Source organism: Hyperoodon ampullatus (genome assembly GCF_949752795.1).
Source record: "Hyperoodon ampullatus genome assembly, chromosome: 5".
Taxonomy (NCBI): Eukaryota; Metazoa; Chordata; class Mammalia; order Artiodactyla; family Ziphiidae; genus Hyperoodon; species Hyperoodon ampullatus.
Window position 1 is genome coordinate 79,522,284 of NC_136918.1, and position 21,060 is coordinate 79,543,343.

The window sequence follows — 21,060 nt, forward strand, 5'->3', positions numbered from 1 at the left end:
TGGGTTTTTTATTTTTCGAGCTCTTTTTTTTTTTTTTTTTTTTTTTTGAGGTACGTGGGCCTCTCACTGTTGTGGCCCCTCCCATTGTGGAGCACAGGCTCCGGACATGCAGGCTCAGCGGCCATGACTCATGGGCTTAGCCGCTCCACGGCATGTGGGATCTTCCCAGACCAGCGCACGCACCTGTGTCCCCTGCATCGGCAGGCGGACTCTCAACCACTGTGCCACCAGGGAAGCCCTTTCCAGCTCTTTAAAAAAATTTTTATTTTATATTGGGGTATAGTTGATTAACAGTGATGCATCAGCCTCAGTGTATAGCAGAGTTACTCACCCATACATGTACGTGTATTTATTCTTTTTCAAACTCCTTTCCCATCTAGGCCAACACAGAATATTGAGCAGAGCTCCCTTCACTACATAGCAGGTCCCCGTTGGCCATCTGTTCAACACATAGTAGTGTGTATATGTCAATCCCCAAATCCCAATCCATCCTCTCCCATTCCTCCCCCCACAGCAACCACAAGTCCATCCTCCAAGTCTGTGAGTCTGTTTCTGTTTTGTAAATAAGTTCATTTATATCATTTTTTTAAGATTCCACATAAAAGTGGTATCATATGATAATTGCCTTTCTGTCTGACTTACTTCACTTAGTATGATAAGCTCCAGGTCCATCCATGTTGCTGCAAAGGGCACTGTTTCATTCTTTTTAATGGCTGAGTAACATTCCATTGTATAAATGTATCACAGCTTCTTTATCCATTTATCTGTCAGTGGACATTTAGGTTGCTTCCATGTCTTGACTATTGTAAACAGTGCTGCAATGAACATTGGGGTGCATGTATCCTTTCAAACCATGGTTTTCTCCAGGTATATGCCCAGGAGTGGGATTGCTGGGTCATATGGTAGCTCTATTTTTAGTTTGTAAAGGAACCTCCATACTGTCCTCCATAGTGGCTGTACCAATTTACATTCCCACCAACAGTGTAGGAGGGTTCCCTTTTCTCCACACCCTCTCCAGCATTTACTGTTTGTAGCCTTTTTAATGATGGCTGCTCTGACTGGTGTGCAGTAATATCTCATTGTAATTTGATTTGCATTTCTCTAATAATTAGCAGTGTTGAGCATCTTTTCATGTGTCTCTTGGCCATCTGAATGTCTTCTTTGGAGAAATGTCTATTTAGGTCTTATGGCCATTTTTTTATTGGGGTGTTTGTTTTTTTGATATTGAGCTGCATGAGCTGTTTTTAGATTTTGGAGATTAATCCCTTGTCAGTTGCTTCATTTGCAAATATTTTCTCCCATTCTGAGGGTTGTCTTTTCGTCTTGTTTATGGTTTCCTTTGCTGTGCAAAATCTTTTGAGTTTAATTAGTTCCCATCTGTTTATTTTTGTTTTTATTTCCATTACGCTAGGAGATGGATTGAAAATATATTGCTGTGATTTACGTCAAGGAGTGTACAATTGTTTTCCTCTAAGAGTTTTATAGTATCAGGCCTTATATATATAGGTCTTTAATCCATTTTGAGTTTATTTTTGTGTATGGTGTTAAAGAATGTTCTAATTTCATTCTTGTACACGTAGCTGTCCAGTTTTCCCAGCACAGTTTATTGACGAGACTGTCTTTTATCCATTGTATAGTCTTGCCTCCTTTGTCATAGATTAATTGACCATAGGTGCTGGGTTTATTTCTAGGCTTTCTATCTGTTTCACTGATCTATATTTCTGTTTTTGTGCCAGTTCCATACTGTTTTGACGGCTGTAGCTTTGTAGTATAGTCTGAAGTCAGGGAGCCTGATTCTTCTAGCTCCATTTTTCTTTCTCAAGATTGCTTTGGCTATTCCTGGTCTTTTGTGTCTCCATACAAATTGTGAAATTTTTAATTCTAGTTCTGTGAAAAATGCCATTGGTAATTTGATAGGGATTGCATTGAATCTGTAGTATGGTCATTTTGACAATATTGATTCTTCCAATTCAAGAACATGGTGTATCTTTTCATCCTGTTTGTGTCATCTTTGATTTCTTTCATTAGCATCTTATAGTTGTCAGAGTACAAGTCTTTTGCTTCCTTAGGTAGGTTTATTCCTAGTTATTTTATTCTTTTTGATGCGATGGTAAATGGGATTGTTTCCTTAATTTTTCTTTCTGATCTTTCATTGTTAGTGTATAGAAATGCAACAGGTTTCTGTGTATAAATTTTGTATCCTGCAACTACCAAATTCATTGATGAGATCTAGTAGTTTTCTGGTAGCATCTTTAGGATTTTCTATGTATACTATAATGTCATCTGCAAACAGTGACAGTTTTACTTCTTTTCCAACTTGTATTCCTTTTATTTCTTTTTCTTCTCTGACTGCCATGGCTAGGACTTCCAAAACTATGTTTAATAAAAGTGGAAACAGTGGACATCCTTGTCTTGTTCCTGATCTTAGAGGAAATGCTTTCAGCTTTTCACCATTGAGTATGATGTTATCTGTAGGTTTGTCATATATGGCCTTTATTATGTTGAGGTATGTTCCCCGTGTGCCCACTTTCTGGAGAGCTTTTACCATAAATCAGTGTTGAATTTTGTCAAAAGCTTTTTCTGAATCTATTGAGATGACCATATGGTTTTTATTCTTCAATCTGTTGATGTGGTGTATCACATTGATTTGCAGATATTGAAGAATCCTTGCAACCCTGGGATAAATCCCACTTGATCATGGTGTATGATCTTTTTATTGTATTGTTGGATTCGGTTTGCTAGTACTTTGTTGAGAATTTTTGCATCTGTGTTCATCAGTGATATTGGCCTGTAGTTTTCTTTTTTTGTAATATCTTTGTCTGGTTTTGGTATCAGGGTGATAGTGGCCTCATAGAATGATTTTGGTAGTGTTCCTTCCTCTGCAATTTTTTGGAAGAGTTTCAGAAGGATAGGTGTTAGCTCTTCTCTAAATGTACGATAGAATTCGCCTGTGAAGCCATCTGGTTGTGGACTTTTGTTGGGAGTTTTTAAATCACAGTTTCAATTTCAGTAATTGTGATTGGTCTGTTCATATTTTCAATTTCTTCCTGGTTCAGTCTTGGAAGGTTGTACCTTTCTAAGAATTTGTCCATTTCTTGTAGGTTGTCCATTTTATTGGCATAGAGTTGATTGTAGTAGTCTCTTATTTTGCTTTGTATTTCTGTGGTGTCCATTGTAACTTCTCCTTTTTCATTCCTAATTTTATTGATTTGAGCCCTTTCCCTTTTTTTCTTGATGATTCTGGCTAAAGGTTTATCAATATTGTTTATCTTTTCAAAGAACTAGATTTTAGTTTCATTGATCTTTGCTATTGTTTTCTTTGTCTCTATTTCATTTATTTCCTGAGTTTATTATTTCTTTCCTTCTACTAACTTTGGGTTTTGTTGTTTCTTGTTTCTCTAGTTGCTTTAGTTGTAAGGTTAACTTGTTTATTTGAGATTTTCTTGTTTCCTGTGGTAAGACTGTATTACTATAAACTTTCCTCTTAGAACTGCTTTTGCTGCATCCCATAGGTTTTGGATCATTGTGCTTTTGTTTTCATTTGTCTCTAGGTATTTTTTATTTCCCTTTTGATTTCTTCAGTGAGCCATTGGTTGTTTAGTAGCATATTGTTTATCCCCCAAGTATTTGTGTTTTTTTACAGTTTTTTTTCTTGTAGTTGATTTCTAATCTCATAGTGTTGTGGCTGGAAAATATGCTTGATATGATTTCAATTTTCTTAAATTTTCCGAGGCTCACTTTGTGGCCTAGCATGTGATCTATCCTTCAGAATGTTCCATGTGTGCTTGAGAAGAATGTGTATTCTCTTGCTTTTGGATGGAATGGTCTATAAATATCAATTAAGTCCATCTGGTCTAATGTGTTATTTAAGGCCTGTGTTTCCTTACTGATCTTCTGTCTGGATGATCTTTCCATTGAGGAAAGTGGGGTGTTAAAGTCCCCCATTGTTATTGTGTTATTGTCAATTTCTCCTTTTATGGCTGTTAGTGATTGCCTTATATATTGAGATGCTCCTATGTTGGGTGCATAAATCTTTACAATTGTAACTTCTTCTATGATTGATTCCTTGATCATTATGTAGTGTCTTTCTTTGTCTCTTGTAACAGTCTTTATTTCAAAGTCTATTTTCTCTGATATGAGTATTGCTACCCCAGCTTTCTTTTGATTTCCATTTGCATGGAATACCTTTTTCCATCCCCTCACTTTCAGGCTGTATGTGTCCCTAGATCTGAAGTGGGTCTCCTGTAGAGAGCACATATACGGGTCTTGTTTTTGTATCCATTCAGCCACTCTGTCTTTTGGTTGGGGCATTTAATCTGTTTATGTTTAAGGTAATTACTGATATACATATTCTTATTGCCATTTTGTTAATTGTTTTGCATTTGTTTTTGAAGGTCTTTTTTCTTCCTGTTTTGTTCTCTTGTGATTTGATGAATATCTTTCGTGTTGTGTTTGGATTGCTTTTTCTTTTTTGTGTATCTTAGTAGATTTTCCGTTTGTGGTTACCATAAGGTTTTGATCTAGCACTCTATGTATACAGATTGTTTTAAGTTGATGACCTTTTCATTTTAAATGCATTTCCAATATCCTGCATTTGTATTCTCCTCTTCTCACAATTGCTGGTTTGAATTCGTATTTGTATATGAATGATTTCCTACCTTTACTGTGTGTTGGTCTTTACCAGAGAGCTTTTCCCTTTGTAATTTTCTTGTTTTTAGTTGTGGCTTTTTCTTTTCCCCCTAGAGAAGTTCCTTTAGCATTTTTTGTAAAGCTGGTCTGGTAGTGCTGAATTCTCTTAGCTTTTGCTTTCTGTAAAGCTTTTGACTTCTCCATCAAATCTGAATGAGAACCTTGCTGGGTAGAGTATTCTCAGTTGTAGGTTCTTCCCTTTCATCACTTTAAATGTATCTTGCCAACCCCTTCTGGCCTGCAGAATTTCTGCTGAAAAATCAGCTGATAACCTTATGGGAGTTCCCTTGTCTTATTTGTTGATTTTTCTCTTGTTACTTTTAATATTTTTTCTTTGTCTTTAATTTTTTCAGTTTGACTACTGTGTGTCTCTGCATGTTCCTTCTTGGGTTTATCCTGCCTGGGACTCTCTGTGCTTCCTAGACTTGGGTGACTGTTTCCTTTGCCATGTTAGGGAAGTTTTCAACTTTTATCTCTTCAAATGTTTTCTCAGGTCCTTTCTCTCTCTCTTCTCCTTCTGGGACCCCTATAATGTGAGTGTTGGTGCATTTTATATTGTCCCAGAGGACTCTAAGACTGTCTTCATTTCTTTTCATTCTGTTTTCTTTATTCTGTTCTGTAGCAGTGATTTCCACCATTCTGTCTTCCAGTTCACTTATCCATTCTTCTGCCTCACTTATTCTGCTATTGATTCCTTCCAGTGTATTTTGTATTTCACTTATCATATTGTTCATCTGTTTGTTTGTTCTTTAGTTTTCTAAGTCTTTGTTAAACATTTCTTGTATCTTTTTGATCTGTGCCTCCATTCTTTTTCTGAGATCTTGGATCATCTTTACTATCATTACTCTGAATTGTTTTTCAGGTAGATTGCCTATCTCCACTTCTTTTAGTTGTTCTTCTGGGGTTTTATCTTCTTCCTTCATCTGGGACATATTCTTCTGATGTCTCATGTTGTCTAATTTTTTGTGATTGTTATTTCCATTCCACAGGCTGTGGGGTTGTAGTTTTTTTTCCTTCTGTTGTCTGCCCCCTGGTGGATGAGGCTAAGAAGCTTATGAAGGCTTCATGATGGGAGGGACTGCTTCCTGCCCACTGGTGGCTGGAGCTGGGTCTGTTCCCTCTGGAGGGCAGGGCCATGTCAGGGGATGTGTTTTATGGGCAGCTTTGTGCTCAGAAGACTTTAGCCTGTTGGATGATGCGTGGGGCTGAGTTCCTGCCCTGTAGGTTGTTTGGCCTGAGGTGTCCCCACACTGGAGTCTACAGGGTGTTGGGTGGGGCCAGATCTTGGAGAGGAAATGGTGGCCTCCAGGAGGGATCACAGCAGTGAGTTCCCACCAGTGTTTTTGTCCTTGCAGTGAGCCACAGCTGCCCCCCCCCACCTTCACAGGAGACCCCCCCAATACTAGCAGTTAAGTCTGCCCCAGGCTCTTATGAGGCAACATTTTTTCCTTGTCTTTGTGCACACGAGCCCTTGTGTGTGCCTCCAAGAGTGGAGTTTTTGTTTCCCCCAGTCCTGTGGAATTCCTGTGATCAAACTCCACTGCCCTTCAAAGCCAGATTCTCTGTGGGCTCTTCCTTCCATTGCCAGAACCCCAGGCTGGGGAGCCTGATGTGGGGCTCAAACTTTCACTCCTGTGGGAGAACTTCTGTGGTATAATTATTTTCCAGTTTGTGGACTGACCATCTGGTGGGTATGGGATTTATCACGATTGTGCCCCTCCTACTGTCTCACTGTGGCTTCTTTGTCTTGTAGGATGTAGGGGATCATTTTTGGTATTTTCCAGCATTTTTTTGTTGTTGATTGTTCAGCAGTTATTATTTTGGTGTTTTTGTAAGAAGGGATATGCTCACATCCTTCTACTCCGCCATCTTGTCTCCACTGACCGGATGTCATATAATTCCAATTGTGATTATTTTTTGTAATTCCCATATTTTTTGTTCTCAATTTATTAATGAAAATCAGGGGGAAAGCTTAGGCTTTACAAGCAAATGAAACTCAGTTGGGATTCTAGCTCCACTTATTTAAATACTCTGAGCTTCAGTTTTCTCATCAGAAAAAAGGCATATCACAGGGGTGTTGTATTATACAAGGAAAAAAAGAAACTGCTATCTTGGGAAATTGTGGGTTACAATTATTTTTAGGTTCCTTAGTCACTGACTTTACTTGGGGTCTAGAACATTGGTAATTCATGCTTAAGTTGTAAATCTAGTCACAACTATTTTGTAATGAATGCCTAATTTAAGAAGGCTGTACAACTTGTGTTTGATTCTGATTTGGTCCCTATGAGCAGCATCAAATATTCAATGAATCTGCATTAAATTTACAGGGCCTTTTTTCTGCTCACTATTTTTGAGAGAGCATTGCCCCTTTGAGGTGATTCTTTGGAGTTTCCATGATAATCACAGTTTCTGATCACAGAAAATATTTAATGGTATCATGAAGAGTTAAGGAGAATTTTTACAAAACTACTTTTTGGCTCTTAGGTTGTCCCTGAATTATCCGTTGGCCACTCCATTATTTTCTTATAGGCCTGATGAAATTATCCAGGTTTACAGTAAAAAAAAACCAAACCCACCACTATCTAAATTCCATGGCAAATGTCAAAAGCCTTAGGAATTCCTGCTTTATATCTCATGAAGTTGGTGTCTATAGTTTTAACCATTGCTTTAGGGAAATTAGTCTTCATTCACCATGAGGGACCTGTGTTTTCAGCACAACAAGTAAGAATAAAGGTTTTGAGACAAATTGTGAAGTCTAGAAAATTATGGAGTATGAATAACTTCTTTGTTCATAAAAGAGATTTTCACTTTTCACCTGGCAAGTGATGTACTTGATTCCTCTGTCTCACAGCTGGTATTTCATTCCTATAAAAGCCTGGTGCTGCCTCGGGAGTTCTGGTAGCAAGTCCTAAAGGAAGGGAATAAAAAACTATTGGCATGTAATTTTTAGCCCAAGTAAACCAAGTATTTTTACCTTAGAGGTGAATTTCATTATAACTATTTGGAAGGGTGTCTGTTTTGTGCCTTTACCTGAGTATTTTGGTACTGCCTCAACAGAGGACAATTTGGAAGGAAGAAGCATTCTTCTTTGGAGGATGTAATGGGGTTCTAGACATGCAGAATCACACAGAGGCAGCATTCAAACTAGGCTATGAGACCTAGTTCTAACTCAGGTTTGAGAACAACAGAGTTGATTACTTCTTTTTTAGTATTTTGTGACATTACTTTCTGTGATAATTTTTAATAAAGTTTTTTGTTTGTTTTGTTTTTTTGCGGTACGCGGGCCTCTCACTGTTGTGGCCTCTCCTGTTGCGGAGCACAGGCTCCGGATGCACAGGCTCAGCGGCCATGGCTCACGGACCCAGCCGCTCCGCGGCATGGGAACTTCCCGGACCAGGGCATGAACCCACGTCCCCTGCATCAGCAGGTGGACTCTCAACCACTGCGCCAGCAGGGAAGCCCAAGATATTTTTAAGGATAAATATTTCTATCACCCTAGTCTTCACTTGAATTTGGTAGCATTATAAGTCTATTGTATATTGTGGACAGTGAGAATCATGAGGACCTAATGCTAACCTAAAAAATGATGTTAAACTGGGGAAATGATTTTTAAAGGCAAACCTTCAAGTAGGACAAATTAGAAAAATGCACACCTTGTGGGCAGACATAACCCTACAATTGAAGGCTTGGTTAGTTTCTTGGGCCAAAGAAAAAGGGGCTGTTTCCTTTAGGGGACTGCAGTTCTGTTCCAGGTAAGTGGAGCTAGGGCTCATGTTAGCTTCTGCTCACCCCCTTGGGATGTACGTTTATGCAGTGCACAAACTGCACAAGCTTACCTGGTGAGGGAAAAATGGTTACACAGCTTTAAGGAAAAATAATAACAATTTGTATAACTATTGCTTTAATGTTGGTTTCTGCAGATAGACTGTCAGTTCCATTTGGCATGTGGTATGTTAATTTTGTTCATTAGTTTATTCTCAGTGGATATCATAATATCACTCTAACTGTAGATATTGTAAATTACTTGTTAAATAGTTGGGTGAATGAATAATACGAAATGATTGTTATCCTGGAAGCTGAGAACATCAGCATTCTGGTTGGCTCACTGGGACCCTTTCAGCTCCCAATCCCTACTTTTGTCTCTCTCAACATCCTAAAGGAAATATTTAATAGTCATTCTATTAATTAGAATTATTATTCTATTAATATTTAATTTAAGAAAATATTAAACTTCACCCTATATTACTTGTGGTTTATTGGGCTAAAAGGGAGTTTAAGATCCATGTAGGAAAGCAGAGTTATAAAATGATTATCGGTTTCTGGCTTTCTTAATTTCTGACCTCTCTTACTCAGAGATATTCCTCATAATTAACTCTGAAATCTTGAAAGACTCATACCTGAGACTGGAAAAAAGAAAAGATATCTGCTAACACCACATCTATTCAGCATTGTTTTGGAGGTCCTAGCTAATTTCTTCCTTTAGAAAGAAGAAATGGAACTGTCATTTTAACAGGGGGGAGCATAACTGGATACATAGATAACCTAAAAGAATTGACAAATTACTGAAATAAGTTTATCAAATTTTCCAGACATGAGGTCAATATACAAAAATTATTTTTATATTCTAGCCATAAAAAAATAAAGATATTTAAAAATTTACAACTTAAAAATAGCAAATACTGAGTAATAAAGCTAATGAAAGATGTGTAAGACCTCTACAAACAAGACTAAAAATATTACTGAAAGTAAAGAAGACACATAAATGGAGAGATACCAAGTGGAAAATTCATTTTTGAATGTCATTTCTGACCAACTGATCTATAGATGAAATGAAACTGCAATCACTATCCAAGCATATTTGTTTGTGTGCAAACTGACAAGTTTTTTCTAAAAGTTATATGAAAAGAAAAGACCTAAAATAGCTATAGCATTCTTGAAAAAGAACTACAAAAACAAAATTGAAGGACCAGCAATACTATAAGGCTACAGCAATTAAAACAGTGTGGAATCAGATTAATGGTGAACACGCAAATGAAATAGAACATAAAGTCTAGAAACATGCACATACATGGTAGAGTACACTAATTTGTGGCAAAAGTACCATTTTAGTGTAGTGGGGGAAATGATAGCTTTCTCATAAATGGTCCTTGTCAACTGGATACCTAAATGAAAGTAATAAACCTTGACTCTTTCCTCACATTAGACACAGAAATACATTTCAAATGGAACCTGAACTTAAAAGTGAAGGTAAAACAATAAGCCTCCTAGAAGATAGGGAAATAGTTTTATGAACTTGGGGTAGGCAAAGATTTTCTTAAAAATAAAACAAAGCACATAAGGCACTAACAATAAAACAAAGTATTGATCAATTGAATAACATTAGCATTAAAAACTTCTGCTCATGAAAAGACCACCTTTAAGAGAGTAAAAGGCAAGGCACAGAATGGGAAAAGATATTTTGCACTATATACATCCAGAAAAAGTACTTCTTTGTATGTATGTATCTACCTATCTACATACATAGGTAAAATTTCTTATATATCAAAGAAAGTTGGCAACATAATAACAATGAGTAAAATACTTGAATATCTTATAAAAGAGGATATTAAAAATAGTCAATAAATGTAAAAGTTCATCAAAATCATTAGACATCAGGGATATGCAGTGCAATTTAATTCTACAAGACAGCACTATATACACTCCAGAATGACTGAAACTGAAAAAAGAAAATTGGCAAGTATGTGGAACAAACAGAACTTTCATAATGGAAGTAATTTCTTCCATTACTTCCACCGTAATGGAAGTAATGGAAGAAATTGAAAAAAGAAAATTGGCAAGTATGTGGAACAAATAGAACTTTTATACACCGTTAATGGAAGTAAAATTGGTTCAACCACTTGAGAAAACTTGGTAGTATTTCCTGAAGCTGAACAGCTGAACATATGCATACCCTATGACCTCAAAACTCACTCCCAGATACATGTAACACAGAAATGAGTTATATTTGTATTAAAAATTAGACAAGATTGGTCATAACAGCTTTACTTATAATAGCCCCCAACTGAAAACCACCTAAATGTTCAGCAATAATAAACTGCATAAATAGAAATATATTCATATAATGGAACATTAAACATCAATAAAAATCATTCAGCAACATAGATGAACATCATACATAATGTTGAACAAAATAAGCAAAAAATAAAAGTAAATAGTGAATGATTCCATTCATCTGAGAGTCCAAAACCCACAAAACTAATCTATGATGATAAAAGTCAGAATAGCAGGTAACTTTGTGGGGGTTAGTGGCTGAGAGGGGCATAAGGGAGGTGTCTGGGGTTCCAGTAACATTCTATATCTTGATCTGGGTAAGTTTACTTGGTGTATTCATTTGTAAAAACTAGTCTACCTGAACTCTTAAGAATTATGCACTTTGAGGTTTACATATTGCACCTCAGTTTTAAAAAAGTTTACCTCAAAAGAGGTAAGGCCAAGGAATACAAAAAGAAATTACAAATAAAAGCAAGAGTTATGGTATTAATAGCAAACAAAGTGAATTCAGGTGAAGGACACAATATGAAATGAACAATGGTGATTAATGGTAAAGAATGTATTTTTTGTGGCTATATCTTCGAATATTTACACATGAATATTTTAAAAAATAAACAGCAGATACAAGGAAAAATAGACAAACACATGATTAATACAATATTTTAATTCACCTTTTCCCTATCTTTGACAAGTCAAGTAATCAAAATATAAGTAATGACATGAGAGACTTAAATAACATGATTAATAAGGTAAAACTTATGGCTACCTAATGCCACACATTTACATTAAATAACTCTTGGGTCAAAGAAATATAAACAAACTGTTTACTATATAGAAAATACTGTAATGCAATCATAATATATCAAAAGCTATTACATGTTAAAACAGAGTTCAAAGAGAAATTTAGCCTTGTTTTATCAATATGTAAGAAACAATAAATATAAATGAATTAAGCATCTACCACAAAAAGGTGAAAAAGGAAAAAGTAAAATGAAGGAAACAGAGGAGACTAATAAAGATAAAGCAGAAATCAGTAGGCTAAAAAACAAATTAAAAAAACCCAGTAAAACCACTGTTTGGGTTTAAACAGCAAAATAGATCAATTTAGTTACCCTAATTAAAGAAAGGCTCCCAATCTTTTCATATGTGTATTGTATATTTTTAGAAATGTTCCAAAATGAAAAAAATTTTCTTTTCAGAGAAAGTACAAATATACAAGATAAGTAACTATAAAGGGTAAATGACGGGAATGCTACTAAAATGTTAAAAAGTAGACAACCAATAGTATTTAAATTGTTGGGCATAAAGAAGTCCTTAAAAGAAAAGATCAATGATTAGAAAAAAACTGCTCTAAGGCAAGATATACCACAAGCAAAATTAAAAGTTAAAATTGAGAAAAATATTTGGATCTCATGTCATAAAGGGAAAATCTTCTTAACTTATGAAGAGGTCTAATTAATTTAAAAAGAATGAACCACCCTATAGAAAATGGGCAAAGTATATGAATAGATAATTTACAAAAAATATTTAAAGAACTCTTAAATATATAAAAGGGTGGTCAACATCACTTATAATATGTGAGAGGTAAATTGAAACTGCATTGACATATTCTTTTTACCAAACAGACTTGCAAAGATAAAAAAAATTTGATAACCAATATTTTCATGTTATTGCTAGAAGGAGAGAGAACTGTTGCAAACCCCAAGAAGAGCAGTTGGGGAGTATCTATAAAGATTAAACAGGTGTATACTCTTTGACCCAGCAACTTCAATTTTAGGAATTTATCTGATAGATATACCTGCACACATTTAAAGTGAGGAATGTACCAAGGTTAGTCACTGTGGCATTGTTTGACATAGCAATAGACTGGTACTAAACTATGTGTCCTTTAATTGGTAAAATGATTAAATAAATTATAGTACACACATGTAATTCAATATCATATAAATGTAAATAAGAATAAGAAAATACTTTATGTAATGAAATGGAAAGCAAGATACACTGTAAAGTGAAACAAGCAAGGTACAACGAAGTGCATAATATACTACTTTTGTACAAAACAGAAGGCAAAAGTCTGTTTCTTTTTGGTTTGTTTACAAACACAAATTGCCTGGAAGGATAAACAAGAAACTACCAATAATGTTTATTTTTTCAAGAGAGTAGAAACAATGTATGGGGAAGGATGGGAGGGTAATTTTTTTATTCCATTTCTTTTTGATATTAGAACCTAATAAATGTATTACTATTCAAATTCAGATTATGGATGAGAATTTAAAGTGAGGTTAAATTAATAGAATTTGATATAGGATATTAAATTATATTTTAATTGAAGATTTCTGACACGGGAAAATATCAAAGTAATATTTTAAGGAGATTAATTTTGCAACATGATATGCAAAATGAATTCTAAGAGGGAGAGATGGAAAATAGAAACACCTGTTAGAATAATTTTGTAATATTCTAGGTATGGTGTAATAAACACCTATATTAGGATGCTGCCAATGGGAATGCAAAAGAAAGGGTAAATGTATGAGACCATGCTTAACGTGAAAGCAGTAAAATAAGGATTAGATGGATATGATTAAAACAGAAATTTACACAGGACACAACTAGATTCTATTCAGCCTACATTCCTGAAGAATAACAAAAAACAACTAACAACTCTTAAGGAAGTAGATTGAAGAATGTCAAAATTCCAGCTGAATTTCTAAAAGTCAAAATTCATTGCTTTATAAAGAGATAACTAAATGTTTATAAATTTGCATGAAGTTAAAAATTATTTAAATAAAATGATTTAAATAAAAAAATAATTTTTTGATACTCTATGAAAACAGATCTACAATTCAATGTCAAAGATATACCTAATTTTTTGGTGCTTAAAAATTTACACGTTACTATGTGTATATTACAGAAAAATCTGGTAAATAAAAAAATTTTTAAAAGCAAATTATTCACAATGCTAACACCCAACAATTTGTACTATACCCTCTTTTTTCACAGACCTTAAAAACTTACTCCTAAGAAGCTTTATACTCATTTTTAATATAATGGGCTCACATATATTATCATTTTTCTTTTGCCAATGAATATACGTTTCAAAACTATGATCCAGAGGGATGGTTTCATACGTTACTGCACCTACAGTATATATTTCCCACTAATTCAGCTCTAGCTATGAGACAGTTTCTGTATAATATTACAATTTTTACTTAGCATTATTAATATATCTGCAAAATAACTTCCTTTAAAATGTTTTTAAAAGTATTACACTCATACCTCTGATCTTAATTTTTTGGGAAGTAATAAATATTTTAAGACATTTATTTCTATTTTATTTTGGAATAGAGTTTGCTTATGGTTAAATTTCAAAATGAAATTACACCTAATTACTAAAATTATGAATTTCTCAAGAATTATGAAGATAAAGCAGTAGATAACTGCAGTGAAGTAATCTTCAGAAGATTGAAAAATACCACTCATGTTTACCTGAAGTGGGAGACTTGCAACGCTCAAGTTCCAGGGGAACTGGACTGTCATTCAGCTCAGTTAAACCTGAAAATGAAATGACAAAAAATGAGGAAATTTGCTAAAATTTCGTAGATAATTCTTATTAATTCCTGTAAGTTTTTTTTTTTTTTTTTGCGGTATGGCGGCCTCTCACTGTCGTGGCCTCTCCCGTTGCAGAGCACAGGCTCCAGATCCTATAAGTTTTAAAAGGTTTTATTTTTCCCCTGTGAGAACTTTTCTATGCTTATGTTATGACAATTATTTTGAAAAATTTTAACAATGACATAGGAAAAAATAAGCAATAACTAACTGATATATAAAGGGTAATTGAATATGATGGTGGAAAGATATAAAATTCCTTTTCTTATTTTTTCATATGAAGTAACTATTTTAGTAAATGATGTAGTTTCATCTGAAAATAGACCAAGAAAAACATGAAGTAGAAGGGGTTTTTTAAAAGATCTAATCAAATCTTCCACTTCCAAGAGAAATGGTTATTGGCTTTTTAAAAGACCTTCAAGGAGATATAACAAATTTTAAATATTATACCTATTTATAAAAATGCAGTATTGTATAGTAAATACTAAATGATTTGTTCAATGGTATCAAATTCCTTCTTATAATAAGCACTATATTTTCCTCATTTCTAATACTTCTTATATTCTATTGTCACTTTCCTGAAAAATATAAGGATAGGCAAAATAGATTAATAAACATTTTGTAATTCCCACTATCTGCCAGTCTGCATTCCTGTGTCATTTACAAAGTATCTTTAGGGTTTTCCTACCCTTATTGGAGAGTTTCATATTTTTTCTTTGTAAATAAATATTCAGAGTTTCTACTTTAATGTAAATCCCCATAACCAGGGGTACTTAAGAGCCATTGTCAATTACCCAAACCATCTTTATTCATATTCCTTTCCACCACCTCCTTCTTTATATAATTTGTACTAATAAACTTGCTGTAGATTCAAAAAAATCATAGAATTTTAGAAAATGTCCATTGTCACACTCTATCCCAACCCTTACGCTTGATAAATAAGAAATTGTAAGTTCAGAGAGTTTAAACTATTTAAGGTTACAGAACTGAGTAGTGCCAAATCTTCAATAGAATTCTTTACATATTTTGCTTAAGTCTTTTGTCAGAAGTAGGTATTGTGAATATTTTCTTCCATTTGTGACTTAACTTTCCATTTTCTTGGTGACAGTAAGATGTCTATTGATGATCAAAAGATTAATTTACCTTAAGGGCAATTTATTGATTTTTTTTCTTTTCTTTAGAATTTTTTTCTTGATTCCTGTATAAGTAATCATTGCCTACCCCATGGTAATGAAAATATCACTCTTTGTTTTCTCAAGAAACTTTTTTTAATTTTTAGCTTTCATTTTCAGGACTATAATTAATCTCAAGTTAATTTTGATTATGGTGTGAGGTAGGGATTAAAGGCCCATTTTCCCCCTATTTGCCCAGTTGTTCACTGATTATTTGTTAAAAAGATTTTCCTTCCTCATTGATTTGTGTTAGTGCCTTAGTCAAAAATAAACTGACCATGTATGTGTGGGTCAATTTCTGGATTCTCTATTCTGTAATCATTGGTCTATTTGTCTTTTTTTTTTTTTTTTGACTACCACACTATCTAATTAATGCAGGTTTATATTACATCTTGTAATCAGAAAGTGAAATCATCCAACTTTGTTCTTTTGCAAAAGTGTTTTAGTTATTCTAGATCCTTTGCATTTCTACATACATTCTAAAATCAGTTTGTCAATTTCTATAAAAAGATGTTAGATTGTTATTGAGTTGCGATAAATCTATAGATAATTTGGTAGAATATCTTAAAAATATTGAGTCTTCCAACCCATAAAGATGGTATCTCCTCCATTTAAATAATGTTTAAACATTTTCTTTCTGTAGATTTGAGTGTACAGGTCTTATACATGGCATTTTTCAAGTCTTCTATTTCCTCTTTGGCCTTCTGCCTAGTTCTCGTATTATATTTAAAAGTGGAGTATTAAAATTACCAATAATTATTGTTGAATTGTCTATCCCTTTGATTCTGTCAGATATTGCTTCATGTACTTTGTAGCTCTGTTGTCAGGTGCATATATTTATAATTGTTATATCTTTTTGATATATTGACCATTTAATCGTTTTAAGTTGTCCCTCTTTAGTGAAATTCTTTGATTTAAAATCTATTTTGTCTGATATTGGTAGAGCTATTAGATTACTGATCTGAGACCTTTTTTCTAATTTAAGCTTCTAATGTTCTAAATTTTCCATTAGGCACTACTTTAGTAACATCTCAATATCACAAATTTTGATATTTTGTGTTTATACTTTCACTAAGTTAAAAATATTTTTTAAATTCCCTTGTGATTTCTTTAAGACATGAGCTATTAATTTTCAAATATTGGGGGATTTTAAGACATTTGTTACGGATTTCTAATTTAATTTCTCTTATGATCAGAGAACTTACTCTGCTTGATTTTAATTCTTTATTGTTTCATGACTCAGTCTATATTTGTGAATATTCCACATCTAATGAAAAAAAATGCACATTTTCATTAGTGTGGTGTAGGTGTCTATTTATGTCAGTTAGGTCAATTTGGTTAAGAGAGTTGCTTAAGTTTTTTATAGCCTTACCAATTTTTGTCCTTAGACAACTCAAGTGAAGTGCTAAGCAATCAGATTTTACACAGTACTGAATTGAACTAGGGCTGGTCTGCAGCTTTAATTAGATTAGGTTTCTCTTCAAAATTTCTTTGCTCCTCAATCCAACATACAAACTTCCCTAACCCTTCCTCAAGGGGCTGATTCCTAATTTTCCCAGTATTTGTGCAGAAAGAGGATTGAGATGCAGTTTCAGATAGTTTAATTCAGCTTGGGTCAAATTCTATAATAACCCCTGAATGCAACCACTTTGAGACTGCATAAATTCTCTGTGCTTTCTTATTTGCTGCCACTTTCTCAAAAAAATTCTGAGAGTGGTGGGGTTAGTTGGCAGAGAATTGCCAAACTGAATAATTTTGTGTTTAGAGCTATTTCAGATTCCCATTCAACAGTTCAGTCCAGATAGTCATTAAACCTATAGTTGTTCCTATTCTTTGCAGTCTGTCCATCTACAGAAGGTCCATTCCTTTCCTGACCTGTGTCCAGCTCAGTCACTTGCCCCAGGTATAAAAGCAGCTGCGGTTTTCTGCTTATCTACGAATGGCTCTTATCTCTCTGGAATTCAGTTAATCAAGGCTTCTTTGAACCCACCACTCTTCAGAAGCCTCGTAGAAAACTATAATTTTAACTTTATCATTGTTATTATCACAGGATTTTATTATTGTTGTGTCTCATTGTTACCATGGGGATGAAGAATTTTTATATCTTTCAACATCTTATCTGGAAATGGAAAGCCCCTCCACTTATATCTAATCTCTTGGAAATACTGTTAAAGCTGTATTGAAGGCATGTGGAACAAAGGAATGGAAACCAGGTAAACTGGTTAATCCATTACTGACACTAGTAGGTATTCATTGAAGTGCTCAGGGTAATGCCAAATAATTGTGCTTTTCCTCATAATATATTGAAAACTCAATGGTGAGATTTCCCAAAGATTATGTGGAGAAAGTTATGTCTGATATATGGATAAAGTAAAGCAAATTGACAACTAAATTTGGAAGATTTGTAAGGTGATTCATTAGAAAATAGTAAATCCCGGTTAAGATCAGATAGAGATATGTTATGGTAAATAAATAATTGAATATCAGAAGACAAAACCCCCTTGGGTACAATGAATTATATCAACATTTATTTAAAGATTTCTAAGAATATATACCTATAATGTGTCTTAATGGATAATTTAATCAATATTGTATTTGAAGTAGCAACTTGTGAATGTTAAATAAAATACCAATATTCTTTAGGAGACTAATACTCAGTGTACAAATGTCTTCACATATATAAGTAGTCTACACTTTGGGAATGTTCTTACCAATTGAGGTTCAACTGACATATTTATAAAGTATTTAATTTGATAAATCTTGACATATGTATACCCCTGTGAAACCATCTCTACAATCAAGATAATAAACGTATCCAAGAGTTTTGTTGTGTCCTTTTGTAACCCTCCTTTCCAGCCCTCTCCATATCAGCCCCTTCCCCATCCCCAGGCAACCATTGGTCTGCTTTCTGTCACTCTGCATTAGTTTTCATTTCCTATAATTTTATATAAATGGAATCATATAGTATCTAACCTTTTTTGTCTGGTTTCTCTAACTCAATGTAAGATTCATTATTTTGAGATTCATCTATGGTATAGCACATATCAATAGTGCATACCTTTTTATTACTGCATAGTAGACCATTGAACAAACATACAAGATTTGTTTATTCATTTAGTTTTCGACGGAGACGTTAGTTGTTTTAGTTTTTGATTACTAAAGATATTTGAATTTTTGGCTGCTATGAATGTCTTTGTATGGATATATGCTTTCATTTATCTAGGGTAAATAACTACATGTAAAGTGGCTAGGTCATATTATAAGTGTATGTTTAAATCTTTAGAACCTGACAAATGGTTATACCATTGTACATTCCCACCAGTAGTGTGTAACAGATTCTGTTTCTTCTACATTCTTGCCAGTACTTGGTATGATCAGTCTTTTAAATTATAGTTATGATAATAGGTGTATTATTATATCTCATTGTAGTTTTAATTTGATTTTCTTAATAATGAATGTTTTTGAGTATCTTTTCGTATGCGTATTTTTATCACTATATTTTCATTTGTGAATTATTTATTCAAATCTTTGGCCTATATTTTTATAGGGTTGCTTGCTTATTATTGAGTTCTGAGAAATTAAAAAATGTTATTCTAGATACAAGTCCTTTATCAGATATATGCTTTGCAAATATTTTCTCCTAGTCCATGGCTTAACTTTTCACTCTCAAAAGTGTCTTTTAAAGAGCAGAAATTTTTAGTTTTGAAAAAATCCAATTTATCCATACATTTGTTCTTTTATGGAGCATGTTATTGGTATATTATCTAAAACATTTTGCCTAACCTAAGGTAACAAAATTTTTCTCCTTTCTCCCTAGATTTATGGTTTTAGGTTTTATATTAAAGCTTATGATCCATTGTAAGTTAACTGTTAAAAATATAGTACAAAGTATGGATCAAAGTTATTTTTTTTACAAAAGGACATTCAATTATTTAAATATCATTTGTAGAAAAGACTATTCTTTCTCTGCTTAATTACCTTTGCATCTTTATAAAAAAAATCGGTTGTCTATATATGTGTAAATGTATTTCTGGAGTCTGTTGAGTTCCATTGACATATCTGTCTTTGGACCAATACCAACCTGACTCAATAACACACGAAATTTTTTAAAAGTCTTGAAATTAGGTAGTGTTGGTTCTCCAAGATTGTTCTTTTTAAAAGCTGTTTTGGCTACTCTAAATCCTTTGCATTTCTACATGGACTTTAGAATCAGTTTGTCAATTTCTATTAAAAAGTCTGCTGGATATTTATTGGGATTGTATTGAACTACAGATCAATTGGGAGAGAACTGATATCTTAATAATATTGAGACATGTAATTTTTCATGTTTTAAGGTCTTCTTTAACTTCTCTCAGAAATGTTTTCCGGTTTTCAATGCATGGGTCTTTCACATCTGTTGTTTAATTTATGGCTAAGTGTTGCAGGTTGACAGAAATAAAATGGATTTTTGTATACTGACCTTATATCCTGTACTTTGTTAAACTCACTTACTAGTTCTAGTAGCTCTTTTGTAGACTTCATTAGATTTTCTTCATAGATGATCATGTTGTCTATGAAAAAGGATGATTTAACTTCTTTTCCAGTCTGGCTAACTTTTATTTCTTTCTCTTGCCTGACTACACTGGTTAGAATCCCCAGTACAATGTTAATTAGAAGCAGATGTGAATTATATATATATATATTAGTCTGCCTGGTGGGAAAAAATAGGCACTATTCCCTTTGTTTGAGTGTTGGGTACCATTTCCTTTAATCCTTTCAGATGGTTCTTTACCTGTCCCTGGGTAGCTACATCATAGGTATGTGTTGATCTGTTGGAGGAGGAAACTGTAGATCTCTGGGATCCTCCCTTTAGGAGCTGTAGCTGCTTTGGTTTCCCCAGTTTCTCATCTCCATCTTCTCAGCATAGGGAGTTGACTGGTTTCCTCTTGGGTTTCCCCTTCTCCCTTTGCTGTGGTCTAGAAACTCTCTCAGGGCAGTAAAGAAGTATGGTTGTAGGGTTCACTTCTTTTGTTTCTTATCTGTCAGAAATTACTGTTCTTCATTGTCTGATGTCCCATGTCTTAAAAACCACAGCTTCATTTATTATGGCTGTTTCTGTTTGTTTGAGGCAGGATGTTAAATCTTGTCCCTGTTACTCTACCGTGGTCAGAAGTGTAAGTTCAAAGCTTTGTCTGATTCCTTCTTATCTTGTAAGGATTCACTTAAATGTTTCCTCCTCAGATAGGCCCTTCCCTAACAACATTCTCAAAAATAGGTCCAACTTTTCCACGTCTAATTTTTTTCTTTCATAGGATTGCTTTCTTTTTTCAACTATAATTGTATATCTACGAATTTCTTTATATGTTTTCTCTTATAAATTGAGGGAAGAGACTATAATTATTTCATTCATCATTATATATCTACTGCCTAAAAAATTTTTTACCCAGAAGATGCTTAATAAATATTTTTTAAATAAATGGACTTTTCCCATTCATTGTTTACCATAATTTTTGCTAGTTTTTGTTCCTTGAGGCATTCCTCTTATTCTTTGTTTTACGCCTCC

At 33.8% G+C, this 21,060-nt stretch overlaps 1 protein-coding gene across 4 annotated transcripts in view; it reads right to left on the reverse strand.

Annotated features, from left to right (window-relative positions):
- STXBP5L (syntaxin binding protein 5L) overlaps positions 1-21,060 on the reverse strand; it is a gene marked incomplete at its 5' end in the record, with an annotated part of 378,190 nt that overhangs the window by 63,904 nt on the left and 293,226 nt on the right. For all 4 annotated transcript variants that reach the window (XM_079705005.1, XM_079705003.1, XM_079705004.1 and 1 more), the window contains one exon: positions 14,227-14,292. In XM_079705005.1, coding sequence (XP_079561131.1) covers positions 14,227-14,292 — 66 coding nt within the window. The remainder of the gene's footprint in view (positions 1-14,226; positions 14,293-21,060) is intronic.